Source organism: Strongyloides ratti (genome assembly GCF_001040885.1).
Source record: "Strongyloides ratti genome assembly S_ratti_ED321, chromosome : 1".
Lineage (NCBI taxonomy): Eukaryota > Metazoa > Nematoda > Chromadorea > Rhabditida > Strongyloididae > Strongyloides > Strongyloides ratti.
In genome coordinates, this window is record NC_037307.1 from 4,664,456 (window position 1) to 4,677,101 (window position 12,646).

At 26.0% G+C, this 12,646-nt stretch overlaps 5 protein-coding genes across 5 annotated transcripts; 3 read left to right on the top strand and 2 right to left on the bottom strand.

Moving 5' to 3' along the window:
- Nucleotides 1-352: 352 nt before the first annotated feature.
- On the top strand, nucleotides 353-5,012 carry SRAE_1000150700 (Regulatory-associated protein of mTOR; the record flags this gene model as incomplete). The annotated part of the gene is made up of 3 exons (XM_024648470.1): nucleotides 353-549; nucleotides 595-4,236; nucleotides 4,292-5,012. 3 exons carry the CDS (start codon nucleotides 353-355, stop codon nucleotides 5,010-5,012), a joined length of 4,560 nt encoding a protein of 1,519 aa, XP_024502446.1.
- A 399-nt stretch (nucleotides 5,013-5,411) lies between these two features.
- SRAE_1000150800 (GTPase Era, mitochondrial) lies at nucleotides 5,412-6,554 on the top strand (the record flags this gene model as incomplete). Its single annotated transcript, XM_024648471.1, has 1 exon — nucleotides 5,412-6,554. The coding sequence occupies one exon, from the start codon at nucleotides 5,412-5,414 to the stop codon at nucleotides 6,552-6,554; it is 1,143 nt and encodes a 380-aa protein (XP_024502447.1).
- A 487-nt stretch (nucleotides 6,555-7,041) lies between these two features.
- On the top strand, nucleotides 7,042-7,362 carry SRAE_1000150900 (Hypothetical protein; the record flags this gene model as incomplete). The annotated part of the gene is made up of 2 exons (XM_024648472.1): nucleotides 7,042-7,220; nucleotides 7,275-7,362. 2 exons carry the CDS (start codon nucleotides 7,042-7,044, stop codon nucleotides 7,360-7,362), a joined length of 267 nt encoding a protein of 88 aa, XP_024502448.1.
- A 326-nt stretch (nucleotides 7,363-7,688) lies between these two features.
- On the bottom strand, nucleotides 7,689-9,127 carry SRAE_1000151000 (Ets domain and Winged helix-turn-helix DNA-binding domain-containing protein; the record flags this gene model as incomplete). The annotated part of the gene is made up of 2 exons (XM_024648476.1): nucleotides 7,689-8,621; nucleotides 8,663-9,127. The coding sequence occupies 2 exons, from the start codon at nucleotides 9,125-9,127 to the stop codon at nucleotides 7,689-7,691; spliced, it is 1,398 nt and encodes a 465-aa protein (XP_024502449.1).
- A 1,936-nt stretch (nucleotides 9,128-11,063) lies between these two features.
- Nucleotides 11,064-12,522, bottom strand: SRAE_1000151100 (Concanavalin A-like lectin/glucanases superfamily domain-containing protein; the record flags this gene model as incomplete). The annotated part of the gene is made up of 2 exons (XM_024648477.1): nucleotides 11,064-12,403; nucleotides 12,465-12,522. The coding sequence occupies 2 exons, from the start codon at nucleotides 12,520-12,522 to the stop codon at nucleotides 11,064-11,066; spliced, it is 1,398 nt and encodes a 465-aa protein (XP_024502450.1).
- Nucleotides 12,523-12,646: the final 124 nt, after the last annotated feature.

The following is a 12,646-nucleotide window of genomic DNA, read 5'->3' on the forward strand; positions in this document are numbered from 1 at the left end:
AAGGAAAATTTTGTCGCGTTGATATATGTTTAATTTACTCTTTCAACGAAATTTTTGAGCATTGCCATGTTCACGTGAAATATAAAAGGCATGTGTTGAGTTATATATAGTCAGAGAGAGTTAATTATTTAATAATTGTGTCTTCATTATAGTTTTTTTTTTATAACAAAAGGATTTTTTTTTTTTATCAAATAATGTTAAATTTTTTTTTTCAGAATATTTATTAAAAATTTAAACTTTCAATTTGACAACATTCTATTTTTATAAAAGTTTGTATGTTATCAATTTTGTTTTTTTTTCTTTTTATATGATTATTAATTACTTTAGGTCATAGATATTATTATACTGTTCAATGACTAAAACAGTAACTGTAGCACTAGTGTTATGTTTAAATGTTGGAACAGAACCTCCAAATACTCCAAAAACTGCAAGTAATGTAAGAAAAATATCTGGTTATGAAATTATATCAGGTACAGGAAATTCTAAATTATCACAAAAAATTGCTAATACACTTCAAAAAAATTTTGAAAGGCTGCAACCAAGAGCAAGGTAATTTTTTTTTTGTAAATATTAATTTATTAAATATTTTTAAAGATATCGTTTAATATGTGATTCAACAACAGAGGATGTCCGCAAACTACTGATAGGAATCAGAAGGAGTGCTAGAGATGACCGTGTATTAATGTATTTTAATGGTTTTGGTGTTCCACCACCAACTGAAAATGGAGAAATTTGGGTTTTTGATAAAAATATTACAAAATACATTCCATTAAATATACTAGATCTTATGGCATGGATGAATGGTCCTAGTGTTTATATATGGGATATGCATATGGCTGGAAGAGTACCTGATGGAATGACAAATTTTTCATCATCTAATTTAAAAGAATATTTACAGGAAAGAAAAAAACAGCATGAAAGAAAAATGCAACAAGAACGTGAACATCCAACTGGTTACCATGATGATTTTAGTAATTTAAGTATAAATGAACAAATTAAAGCTTTTGAAAAATGGAAAAATGAATCTATTCATTTTGCTGCATGTGGTAAAGAAGAATATTTACCTGTTTATGATGAAGTTTGGACAGATATATTTACTCAATGTCTTACCTATCCTGTACAAACATCTTTATTCGTTCACCTTTTTCATCACCCAGAATTGAGAGAACGATATGGAATGGGATTAATTGAGGTTATACCAGGAGATTTAAACAATAGAAAAACATTGTTAGGTGAATTAAATTGGGTGTTTACAGCAATTACCGATACAATTGCATACACAGCTTTTTCCAAAGAAATTTTTTCTAAATATTTTAGGACAGATCTTTTAGTAGCTTCATTATTTAGAAGCTTTTTATTGGCAAGTAGGGTAATGGAATCCTTTCATTGTACAGCAATTTCTGTACCTAGCCTTCCAAATACTTCAAGACATGAATTATGGCGTGCTTGGGATCATGCACTTGATATGTGTTTAATGAAATTAAATGAAAGTAAACAACAACATGGATTTCAATATTGGAAACATGGACCAGGGCAAGAAATTTTTACAAGTACACATATGAAACATGACATTCTTGTAAAATTAACTCCTGTTGAAAAAAATTCTGAATACGAGTATCAATTTTCAACATTTTTTATGGAACAAATGACTGCATTTGAAGTATGGCTAAGATATAATGATAGTGAAAATTTTGAACCACAACAACTTCCTGTCTTGTTACAAGTTTTATTATCCCAAGCACATAGAGTTCGAGCTCTTGAATTATTAGCTCGTTTTTTGGATGTTGGTGAGGAAGCAGTTAAATCTGCACTAGTTGTTGGATGTTTTCCATATGTTGTAAAATTATTACAATGTAGTACACCAGAATTAAAACCTTGGTTGGCGTTTATTTGGGCTAAAATATTAGCTGTTTGCCCTGAGAAAGGAGAAGAATTATTGGTTGAGGCAAGATTTCAATATTTTATAGATCTTTTAAAGGATAAATCAATATCATTAAATTTTAAAATGGTTCTTGCTTTTGTTTTATCTAATTTAATAATGCATGGAAATGTTGTATCAAAACAATTATTCATAGATAATAATTTCTTATCAATTTGTGTTGAATTATTTTCTCATGATGATATTTCTAAAGCAAACATTTTAAAATTATGGCTTCTTATCTCTCTTGGAAGATTATGGGCTGATTATAATGAAGCTAGATGGCAAGCTATACGTGCAGTTGGATATGATAAAGTAATGGATTTTTTAGATGATGATATGCCAGAAATACGTGCTGCTGCTATTTTTGCTCTTGGGTGTCTTATTAAAAATAAATCTTTAAATAATGAACATGCAACTGTTGTTGATCAAGATATATGTGTTAAAGTTTGTGAAAAAGGAACTTTTGATGGAAGCGAATTAGTTCGTTCTGAATTAATTGTTGCTGCTCAATGGTTTATAATGGATTTTGAAACTCATTTTGTTAGCCTTTTTAGTAATCTTTCAACATCCGCAAACAATAGAAGATCTAGGAGTTCAAATAGCTTTACTAATGAATCCGGTTTTTATAATAGTAGTTATGGTGTTTCTCCAACATCATATATTCCTTCTTCAGCTGTAAGTTTACCTGATGTTGAAAGATCATCCAAAGGAAATATGTTAAAACAATTATTAAACAGAAGTGCTTCATTTTTAAAATCAAATGGAAGAAGTGAATTAAGAACTATTAATGAAAAGAGTAGTAGAAAAGAAAGTTGTAGTTCAGTTAATACTTTAGCAGATGACTCATCCGAAGATTCTTCTATTAATAATAAAATAAGAGAAAGTCTTAAATATCAAGTTTTAGGTCAAATTAGTGTACTAACTGAAAATACTTTTAATGATCCATATGAAAGAATTTGGCTTTCAATGTTAAGGTTAACTTTAGATCCCGTAAAAAAAATTGAAAATATGGCACTTGATATATTTACATTTATAAAACAAAAACATGAAGATGCAACATTTTCCTCAAGAAGAAAAATTAGCACAACAAGTGTTGAATCAAGTTTGTATGCCTTACAAACAAATGGTTCTAATAGACTTTCTACAAATAGCATATTATCAACAAGTTATAGAGATAAATTGATGCAATCTATGGGATCTCAAATTGATCAAAATGGTGACACATTTAATTCAAAAACTAATGCAACATTTGAAATTGGATCACCAGGAAATGGCATTTTACCAAAAAGAATTCGCCAAATCTCTCAATGCTCCAATCGTAGTGAGGCAGAGAATGAAAATTTAAGAGAAGATGGTTGTTCAAATTCTCCAGATAGATATGATTTTGAAATTTCATCTAGAGGATCTTCAGTTTATACACCAAAAAGAAAGATGTTTGAGAAAGCAAATACACTTTATAAAGTTAAAGAAACAACAGAGGAATCATCAAATAATATACAAAAACAAATTGTTAGTACAAATTTTATTGAAAAATGTACAAATAAATTTAAAGAACCAATATTAGAAAGTCTTAACATGGGATGGTATGGAGATGAATCTTCCTCAGATAGTGATTCAGCTTCATTGGATAGATCTATTGATATACTAAAAATTATTTCTTCAAAGAATGATTCAACAACTACACCAATAGCTAATTTTGTAACACAACCAATTGTTGATTCTAGTAGGCCTACAGATTGGGCCAGTCAAGCTTACAGAAGTTTATTACAAACAGGAACAAAAGATGCTTATCAACTTAAAAAAGAAGGAGTTAAATGTGATAAGATGAAATTTTTCTTGAATACTCAAAGGCGGATACATTGTTTGGCTTTCAGTACAATAAGACCATATTTATATTGTTGTGATGGTTCATCTATTCGTATAATAGATTGGGAAAAACCAGTTGATAAGACAACTTCAATTAATTCAATAGATTCAAGAACAGTTAAAATTATAAATAATAAAAATGATATTTATTCTTGTGCTGATGTTTCAAAACTTATGGTTATTAATATAACAACTAGAGAAATGGTTGTGTCTGGTACAAATGAAGGAATGTTTAAAGTTTTTGATCCTGGTTATGATAGACATTCAGCAAACTTTGAATCATTTAAAAATACATCTGGAGGTCCAATTATAATTAAAGATGGAAATGTATATGATCAATCATTTGAAGAGTATCCTAAAATGATAACAGCATCCTTTATATTTAATGAACAGGATAGAATTGGTGGAAATAAAAAGGACCAGGCTTCATGCAATACAACATTTTATGAGTAAGTTTTTTTTTTATGTATATATATAATTCATTTAAAAATTTTATTACTTTAGATGGGATCAAAATGAAGGGGTACTCATAGCAACAGGAAATGTTTCGTGCATTCGTTTATGGGATATGCAAACTGAAAAAACTAAACAAGATATCGAATTTAAATCTAGCAAAATTCGACATATTTCATGTATGGCATCTAATCTCGAAAATAATTTTATTGCTTGTGGATCTCGTGATGGTCTTATACGATTATACGATCCAAGAATGCCATATTATAAAGGGAATCCTTGTGTTACAACAATCAAATCAGATATGTCTGCCATAATAGGAATATCCCTTGTACCAACAAATTCTGGAATACGTATGGTATCTGGTTGTCAAGATGGTGAAATAAAAGTATATGATCCTAGATGTTATACAGAACCATTAATAGAATATGATGTTTATAAAGATTATATCAATTTTAATAATAATTTTTCAACAACACAAAAATCAAATATTAATCCAAACAAATTTTTTTCTCCTCCTTCAAAGTCTTTCATTTCTCAAAAACTTTCTCTTAAAAATTTATTTGTTCAAACGTCTAATGGTGTAATTGGTTGTATTACAGATGCTGCTACATGTCATTTGTATGATGTAAATGAAAAATCAATTATAACAAACCTTCGACTACCAGATACTTTGCGTAAATCTGCTAATATGTATGGTGAATTCCATTCAAATAGAATTTTATACGCTTGTTATGGTGGAACAGGTTACCTTACTTGCCATAATATGTAACAAAAAATATCTTGCTCAAAATGTATATATTTCAAATTTCTAAAGAGTTTTATCCATGACAATTTTATGCTCAATAATATAATATATACAATCTGTATATAATAATAATATTCAGAGAAATCTATATCATTTTAGTGTCTTATCATATATAATTTTTATATGTTGTACATATTTTTAAGAAATATATTTATATCAATAATTTTTTTAAAAATTTTTTTTTGTCTATACCATTGTATTTTGTTATTAAGAAATTTTTTTTTTTTTAAATACATTAGAAATTTAATTTAATTATAGTACAAAATATAAACGTAATTATTTAAAAGTTATAGTTTTGTACTTAACTTCATTTATTAAATTGCGGCGCGGATTCAAATTTATTAAAATATTTTAAATAAAAAAATGTTAGAAAATTCACAAAAATTTTTAAAACTTGCTATAATTGGTGCACCTAATGTTGGAAAATCTTTATTAACAAATCAGCTTGTCAAAGCAAATGTAGCAGCTGTTAGTAAACGTATAGATACAACACGTAAAAATATGACAGCAGTATTTACAAAAAGTAATTATCAATTTGCTGTTGTAGATTCACCTGGATTAGTTGGCATTAAACATGCTAATACTTATAATGAAGGAAAAAATTCAACATTATTAACAGATCCTGAAAAAGCAATGAAACAATCTGAACATGTTTTAGTTGTTCATGATGCTACACTTCCTGGTGATTATATTCATCATAGAGCTATGTTTTTACTTCATAAATATAGTCATCTACCTTCAACATTAGTTATTAATAAAGTAGATTTAATTGAAGATAGAACTTATTTACTTCCATTAGTTAAAATTTTAGCAGAAAATCAAGTTGGTGGTAATGAAATAGTAACAAAAAGAGTTAGCTTTGGAAAACTTGGTAAAGTAAATGAAAAAAGAATTGATAAAGGAGAAAGAGATGATATTCCATTATATGATAAAAATAATTTTTCTTTAAAAGGTAAAGATGAAAATTGGAAGATATTATATGATAAAGTGATGGCTAAACCATATGATAAATGTTCATGGTCAGAAACAAAAAAGTTATTTTTAGATATAAGAGGTTGGCCAAATTTTGATTCTGTTTTTTTTGTCAGTTCATTAACTGGTGAAGGAATTGATGCTTTAAGAATTCATTTAATTGATCAAACAACTAAAAGAAAATGGTTATATGATAAGAATACAATAACAACAAAAAATCCAAAAGAAATATGTTTGGATATGATAAGAGCTGAATGTCTTAATTACCTACCATCAGAGGTTGGTTATGGTTTGGAGTTTAAGATCATGGATTGGAGTCATAATGATGATCAGTTGGATATTATCATTGACATAATAGCTTTAAAAAAAAGATGGGCAAAATTATTATTTAATTCAACTCCACCAAAATTAAGGTTAATTGAACAAAGTGTTAATTATTCTCTACAAAATTTACTAAATGAAAAGTTGTATGTTAAACTATTGGCAAAATATAAGGGAAAAACGGTATCTGAAGGAGATTATGAAACTATATAAATGATTTTATTTTAATATTGTTAATTTTGTTGTTAAATAATAAAAATTTGTTGAATTATTAACCAGCATTCCTACGTCTTCCATTCCTCCTATTTTGTCTACTAGAAAAAAAAAAGTAGAAAACTACTAATTTTAAAATTTACTTTCTTCGTCTATTTCTTGGTCGATGTCTACGATGAGATCCATGGGAATGTTCATAAGAACCTGATTCTTCATAACTATATTCATATGAATGAGAACCTCCAAGTATTTCAGAAACGATTCCATGAGATTTACTAATCTTTACATTCATAAAAATAATAAGAACAATAGTAGAAACTAATAAAAATATGTTACAGTTTATCAACATATTACACAAATACAAAGATTTGACAAATACTTTGATAATTTAAGTAACAAAAATGAACATGTTTTATTTTTCTGTGACTTTAAGGTACTATATAAATATTTTTTTTATCATAAAAAACATGATTTAATTTAAAAAAAAATGTTTAAAAAACTAGCTATTATAATTTTTATACTATTAAATATATCTATAAATGTTGATTCTCAACATCATCACCATGGTCATCATGATCACCATAGTCATGAACATCACCATCACCATCATCATGGTCATCATATAGAAGAAGAAATGTCTCATCATCATTCAGATTTTGGTCATCAGTAGGTTGTCATTTTATAATATAATTTTATAAATTATATTCTTTTTTTTTGTAGTCATCATGATTATATGCATCCAGAAGAACATCATCATCATCATTATGGACCACCAGTTTTACCAATGGGTTTTCATTTATTTGGTTAAATGTATAATAAAACAAATAGAAAAAAAAAACAATAATTTTAATATATTTTATTATTAATTAACCAAAGCTAATTATTTATCAATCATAAATGATAAAATATAAAGATGTGCTATAATACTTAATGATACAACGATACAATATAGAATCTCTACATGCATAAAATCAAAATATTCCCAAATTTAATTATTTGGAGAGTAATTAAGTTAAATGACCGGATAAGAAGAGATTCATAATAATATAATAATAAAAATATATAATAATAAATAATCTAAAATATTTAAACAAACACATTGATTCGTCATTCTTCAGTGAGAAATAAGTTTGCTCATTTTTGATTGTTTGATGATTTTGATGTCATATTAGTGATATATTCATTTAGTTGAAAACATGGAAAAGTATTAGTATTAATAAGTGAAGCCATATTATTTTGTGGTAACAATGGCATTGGAAATGGTAAACTTCCCATTGGAAAAAGTGACGGTAATTGATTTTGAAATCCCGAAGATAAGAGATCATTACTAAAAGATGGTTGAAAAAATTGAGGTGGTGGATTTATATTTGAAAAAGCACATGGTCTACCAGACATTTTATTTATTTGCATATTTGGTAGTGAATTCATTAATTGAGCATTATATGCTGTCATTAAAAAAATATACGATTGATATTGAAAAGATTTCTGATCAACAAAAGGTAAGTAATTTGGAGTCATCATAGGAAACATTCCCATTGGAAAGTGTTGCTGATTAACTTGACTTACTGGTTCTCTATCAGTATGAGTAGTATCATCATTTGAACAATTTTTTTTAGAAAGAGGCGTTGAAGTTTTGTTTGTTGAATTAGGTGATAAACTTCTTTTACGAAAAAGTGGAAATTCTGGAGAAGAATCTCCAGATCCAAAATCTGAACTTGTTAAAGATTCATTATTATCCTCCGGAGAAGTAAATATTTTTTGTGGTACTGGTTCAACTAAAGAAAAAGGTGTTCTTGTTGAATTAAATGAGGAGGTAAGAGAATAATTAAAAATTCCTGGAAATTGATTAATCATTGTTGATGGTGAATTTGCCTTGTTTATGTTGTTGTAATTTTTACTTTCATCAGGATTAATATTAAAACGATACTTGTATTTCTGGCCATTAACTTTTGTAATAATTTCTTTATTATAATAATATCGTAAAGCACGAGATAATTTTTCATAATTCATTTTATTATTTTTTTTTCTTGCACCCCAAAGTCGAGCAACCTCATCTGGATCAGTAAACTTAAAAAAATATATATTTTACAGTAGAAAAAAAAACTTACTTTAAATTCTTTCCTATCTCTGTTTGTCCATTCAATGTACTTAGTGTATCTTTCATCATCTAACAATTCTTTTAAAAATTGCCATAATGTTATATGAGCACCTTGTGTAATACTACTATTTTCATCAGATTTTGACGTTGGTGTCTCTTCTATTTTAGGTGCCAAATTTTCAAGTGAGGTATCTTCTGATAAAATACTCGTATCAGAGTTTCCATTTCTCGATCCGGTAATAATTTGATACATACTATTTTCATTCTCCAATCCGGAGTCATTACAACTTGAAGAATTTAAAGAACGATTCAAGGAACTTGAAGTTGTATTACTATGTGTAGGAGAAGAAAAAGAAGTTTCACCATTATAATCAATTAAAGAAGTTGTTTGAGTTTCACCTTTATTATTACAATCTACCTGCCCATCGTTATCAGCAATATTTTCTGTTTTAATAGAAGAATATATTTCACTCATAACTAAAGTAGAAAAAAAAAAAAAGATTAGCATAAAAAAGAATTGAAATTAAAAAAAAATAATATAGCCTAATATTGATAAAATAGATATTAGTAAAAAGGCTTTCAATATTTGATGACTTTTGATGAAGAGATATTCAAAAAAAGACAAGAGGCAATTGAAATGATTTGTCAAATTGTGAAACTATTCTTATATAAGGTAACAAATGTTTTCTATCAGATCTCATCAAAGGCGGACCCGTTCCTGAAGGCAAGCGGTTGTATGAATGCTAAGATATGATTTCACATTTCGGTATTACATAAAAAGAGGAAAAAAGCAATGACAGGTGGTTTGAAGGCAGGATATGAATAGTGAAAGGAACATATATATATATTATTTTCCATTTCTCAAGAAAGTAATATTCTCAAAAAATATTTTATACCTTGAACTAAGAAATATTAATAAATGAAAAAAAAAAATATTTTTAATAAATTATAAAGATACTGGATAGATATAAAAACAAGTATTAATTATATTTTTGTTAGGGAATTTATTCAATACAATAGTCATCAAATAAATATGAAGGAAAAAGATTGTCTTTATTTAGGTTTTAACGAGTTGTAATCCTAAAGGACAAAGTAAAGTAATATGGTAGTTTTATTGGTAAAGGAAAAAACCACTCTTGCTAATAATACATTAGATGTTAAGTTATTTAGACTATATAAAGTAAAGTTAATATCTCAGTTAGTTGGTATTTTGATCTTTGAACGTAATCATATAAATATGTTGCTAATAAAGAATACGTTTCCTATAAAAAAAAAATATTTTATATATACTTAATGATGTATGATGAGTAAGCGCCAAAATTTTTCTACTTAAAATATAAAAATTTTTATAATTATCATTTGATAACACTAAATTTTTTTTTTCTTACCAATACAATATTTGTTTGTCATTATTTTTTATGCGGTAAGATAAAGAATAAATTTAAATAACCGCAAAACTTTATAAATTACCTACAAACAAATGTTAATTAATCAAGTTGTTTTGACTTTTTTCAAGCATAATATTTAGTATCAAAAATTTTTTAGATCCGACTATGAAGAAACTTAATATTTGTCGGTTTCTTCTTTTACAGTAAACCCTTCAAGAAATATTCATAGAAATAAAGGCATTTTTTTATGGCGGCTGTTGATAGAACAACTTTAGGGATAGTTGAAAAAAGATAAATACAATGTGCCAAAAAATTACTGTATCATGATAATATCTATTTTAATTAATTTAAACATTAAAGATAGTTCCGTAACTTATTTAGCTTAAAGGATCCAAGTTTTTAGGCTTTTTTTTTATTTTTAAATTATTTTTAAATATAATAAATAATTAGTATAAGATAGTATTGCTAAAATTTGAACTTTATTTAACCATACATTTTTATCCTTATTCTTTTGAAGCTTTTTGTTAAAAACTTTTTAATAGGCAAGAGAGGATGTATAAATATTTATTATGTAAAAAAAATTTCTAATAAATATTCAAATTTTAAAAAATAGATTTTGTATTCGGGTAATAATAACAATTAGAAAATTAATCATTTGATAATACTTTAAACCAAAGTATCACTTTTATGATTTTTTTAACTTTATTATATTACAAAAACATATAAGTTAAACAAATATTTTTTATACAATTAAATTTAATTTTTAATTTGTATATATTTAAATTTTCCCTTATTAATTTTTTTTTTTGGTAGATTCAATATGAAAAATTAAAAATTTGTAAATGGTATTTAATTTATAAAATTAACTTTGTTTTGCTAATATGGTTACAAAAAAGTTTGTCAAAATAAAGTTAAAACATTTTGATAAAAAAAACAGAAATCTGATATTATTTAAAAATCATTTTTTACCGGATTTATTGTGTTTTATTTATTATAAAAAAAATTAAACAATAAAAAATTTAGTTATTCATTACAATATAAATCTTTATGAATACTTAAAAGGAACCACTCATCAATTCCAACAGTACTATTATCAGGTAAATCAACTACTTCTATTGCAATATAATTATATTCTCCAGGTATAAGAGTTCTTCCTTCTTTTAACCATTTATTTGTTGTAAAACCTTCTGTAGGACTTTCGAATAAAATTTCTTCAACATCTTTTTCTTTTAATTTACGAATAAGTCTTAATTTTCCTAAAGGAGATACTTTATGATAACTAAACATAAAATATATTTCATCTTCTAATGTAAAACTTTGTGTCATTAATCGACTATACTTTTTTGGTCCTTCAATAACTGCATAAAATCCCTCTTTATCCTCAAAACCTTTTTTACCAGTTGAAGCATCATTTTTTATATTTTTATATTGTCCTTTAACAATATTAAAGTTACCATATATATCATTATTAATACAAATGTCATTTTTTTCAAAATTACAAGTTAATATATCACAAACATTATCTATAATTTCACCATCAATTTCATATGTATTTTTTTTACTATCTCTATTGACTTTTGAAAATAATTCATTTGTTTTATATATTATAGGATCAAAAGCTCTTTTTGATTGTTTATCACATATTTCACCCTCAAATTCTATATCATCTAAAATAGCAAAACCACCTTCTAAGTCACCATTTTTGAAAATAAAATTTTCTGCTCTTATAAATATTTGAAATGGTTCTTTATTAACATCTGGTATTGATATAATTGCTGGTCCTGGATCTCCTTTTTCAATTGGAGGACTACAATAATCAAAATCTGGATAAATTTTACTTGTTCTCATGACACATACAAAAATTCTAACTTCTGGACTTGTCCAATATTTAAATTTTAATGTTCCACTACTTGTAAGGCAATTAATTATACTTGAAATTAATACTGCTTTATTTGTTGGAAACATAACCTTATCTGTTGCAACAATACCATAATTTCCTTTTGGTTTTTCATCTGTTCCAGAAGCTACATATAATTTATTTTCATTTAAAAAACCATTTCCTTGATACCAATCCATTTCATCAGTCATATATCCATCAAGATTTTTCCATAAACATGTATCATCAAATTCAGAACAATTAAGTTCTTCAGAATAATTTATTGATGGAATATTTTCTGTTGTTATAAATGATTGTATCCCTTTAGTACTTGTTGTATATGATATTGTTGTAGTAAAAAATGGTTCTAATGCTTGTTGACCAATACCAATAATTGATCCTAATGGATCTTTTTCATTATATCCTTTTAAAATACGACTACCACTTAGTTTATATATTGTATCAGTTGAAAGTCCACCACAACATTCTATTTAATTATAAAAAAAAAAGATGATATTTGAAGAAAAAAAAAAAGATTTATAACATACCTAATGTTATTGGAAATATTATTAAAATAAAAAATATTATAGGAAATAAATTATACATCGATAAAATTATATATTTAATTTTAAAACCGTTAATATATAATAATATTTACAAAAGCGTGATATATTCTCATAGCAATGCCTTTATTCAAATACTAGTTTTAAAGTTCTTGACAAATTTTATA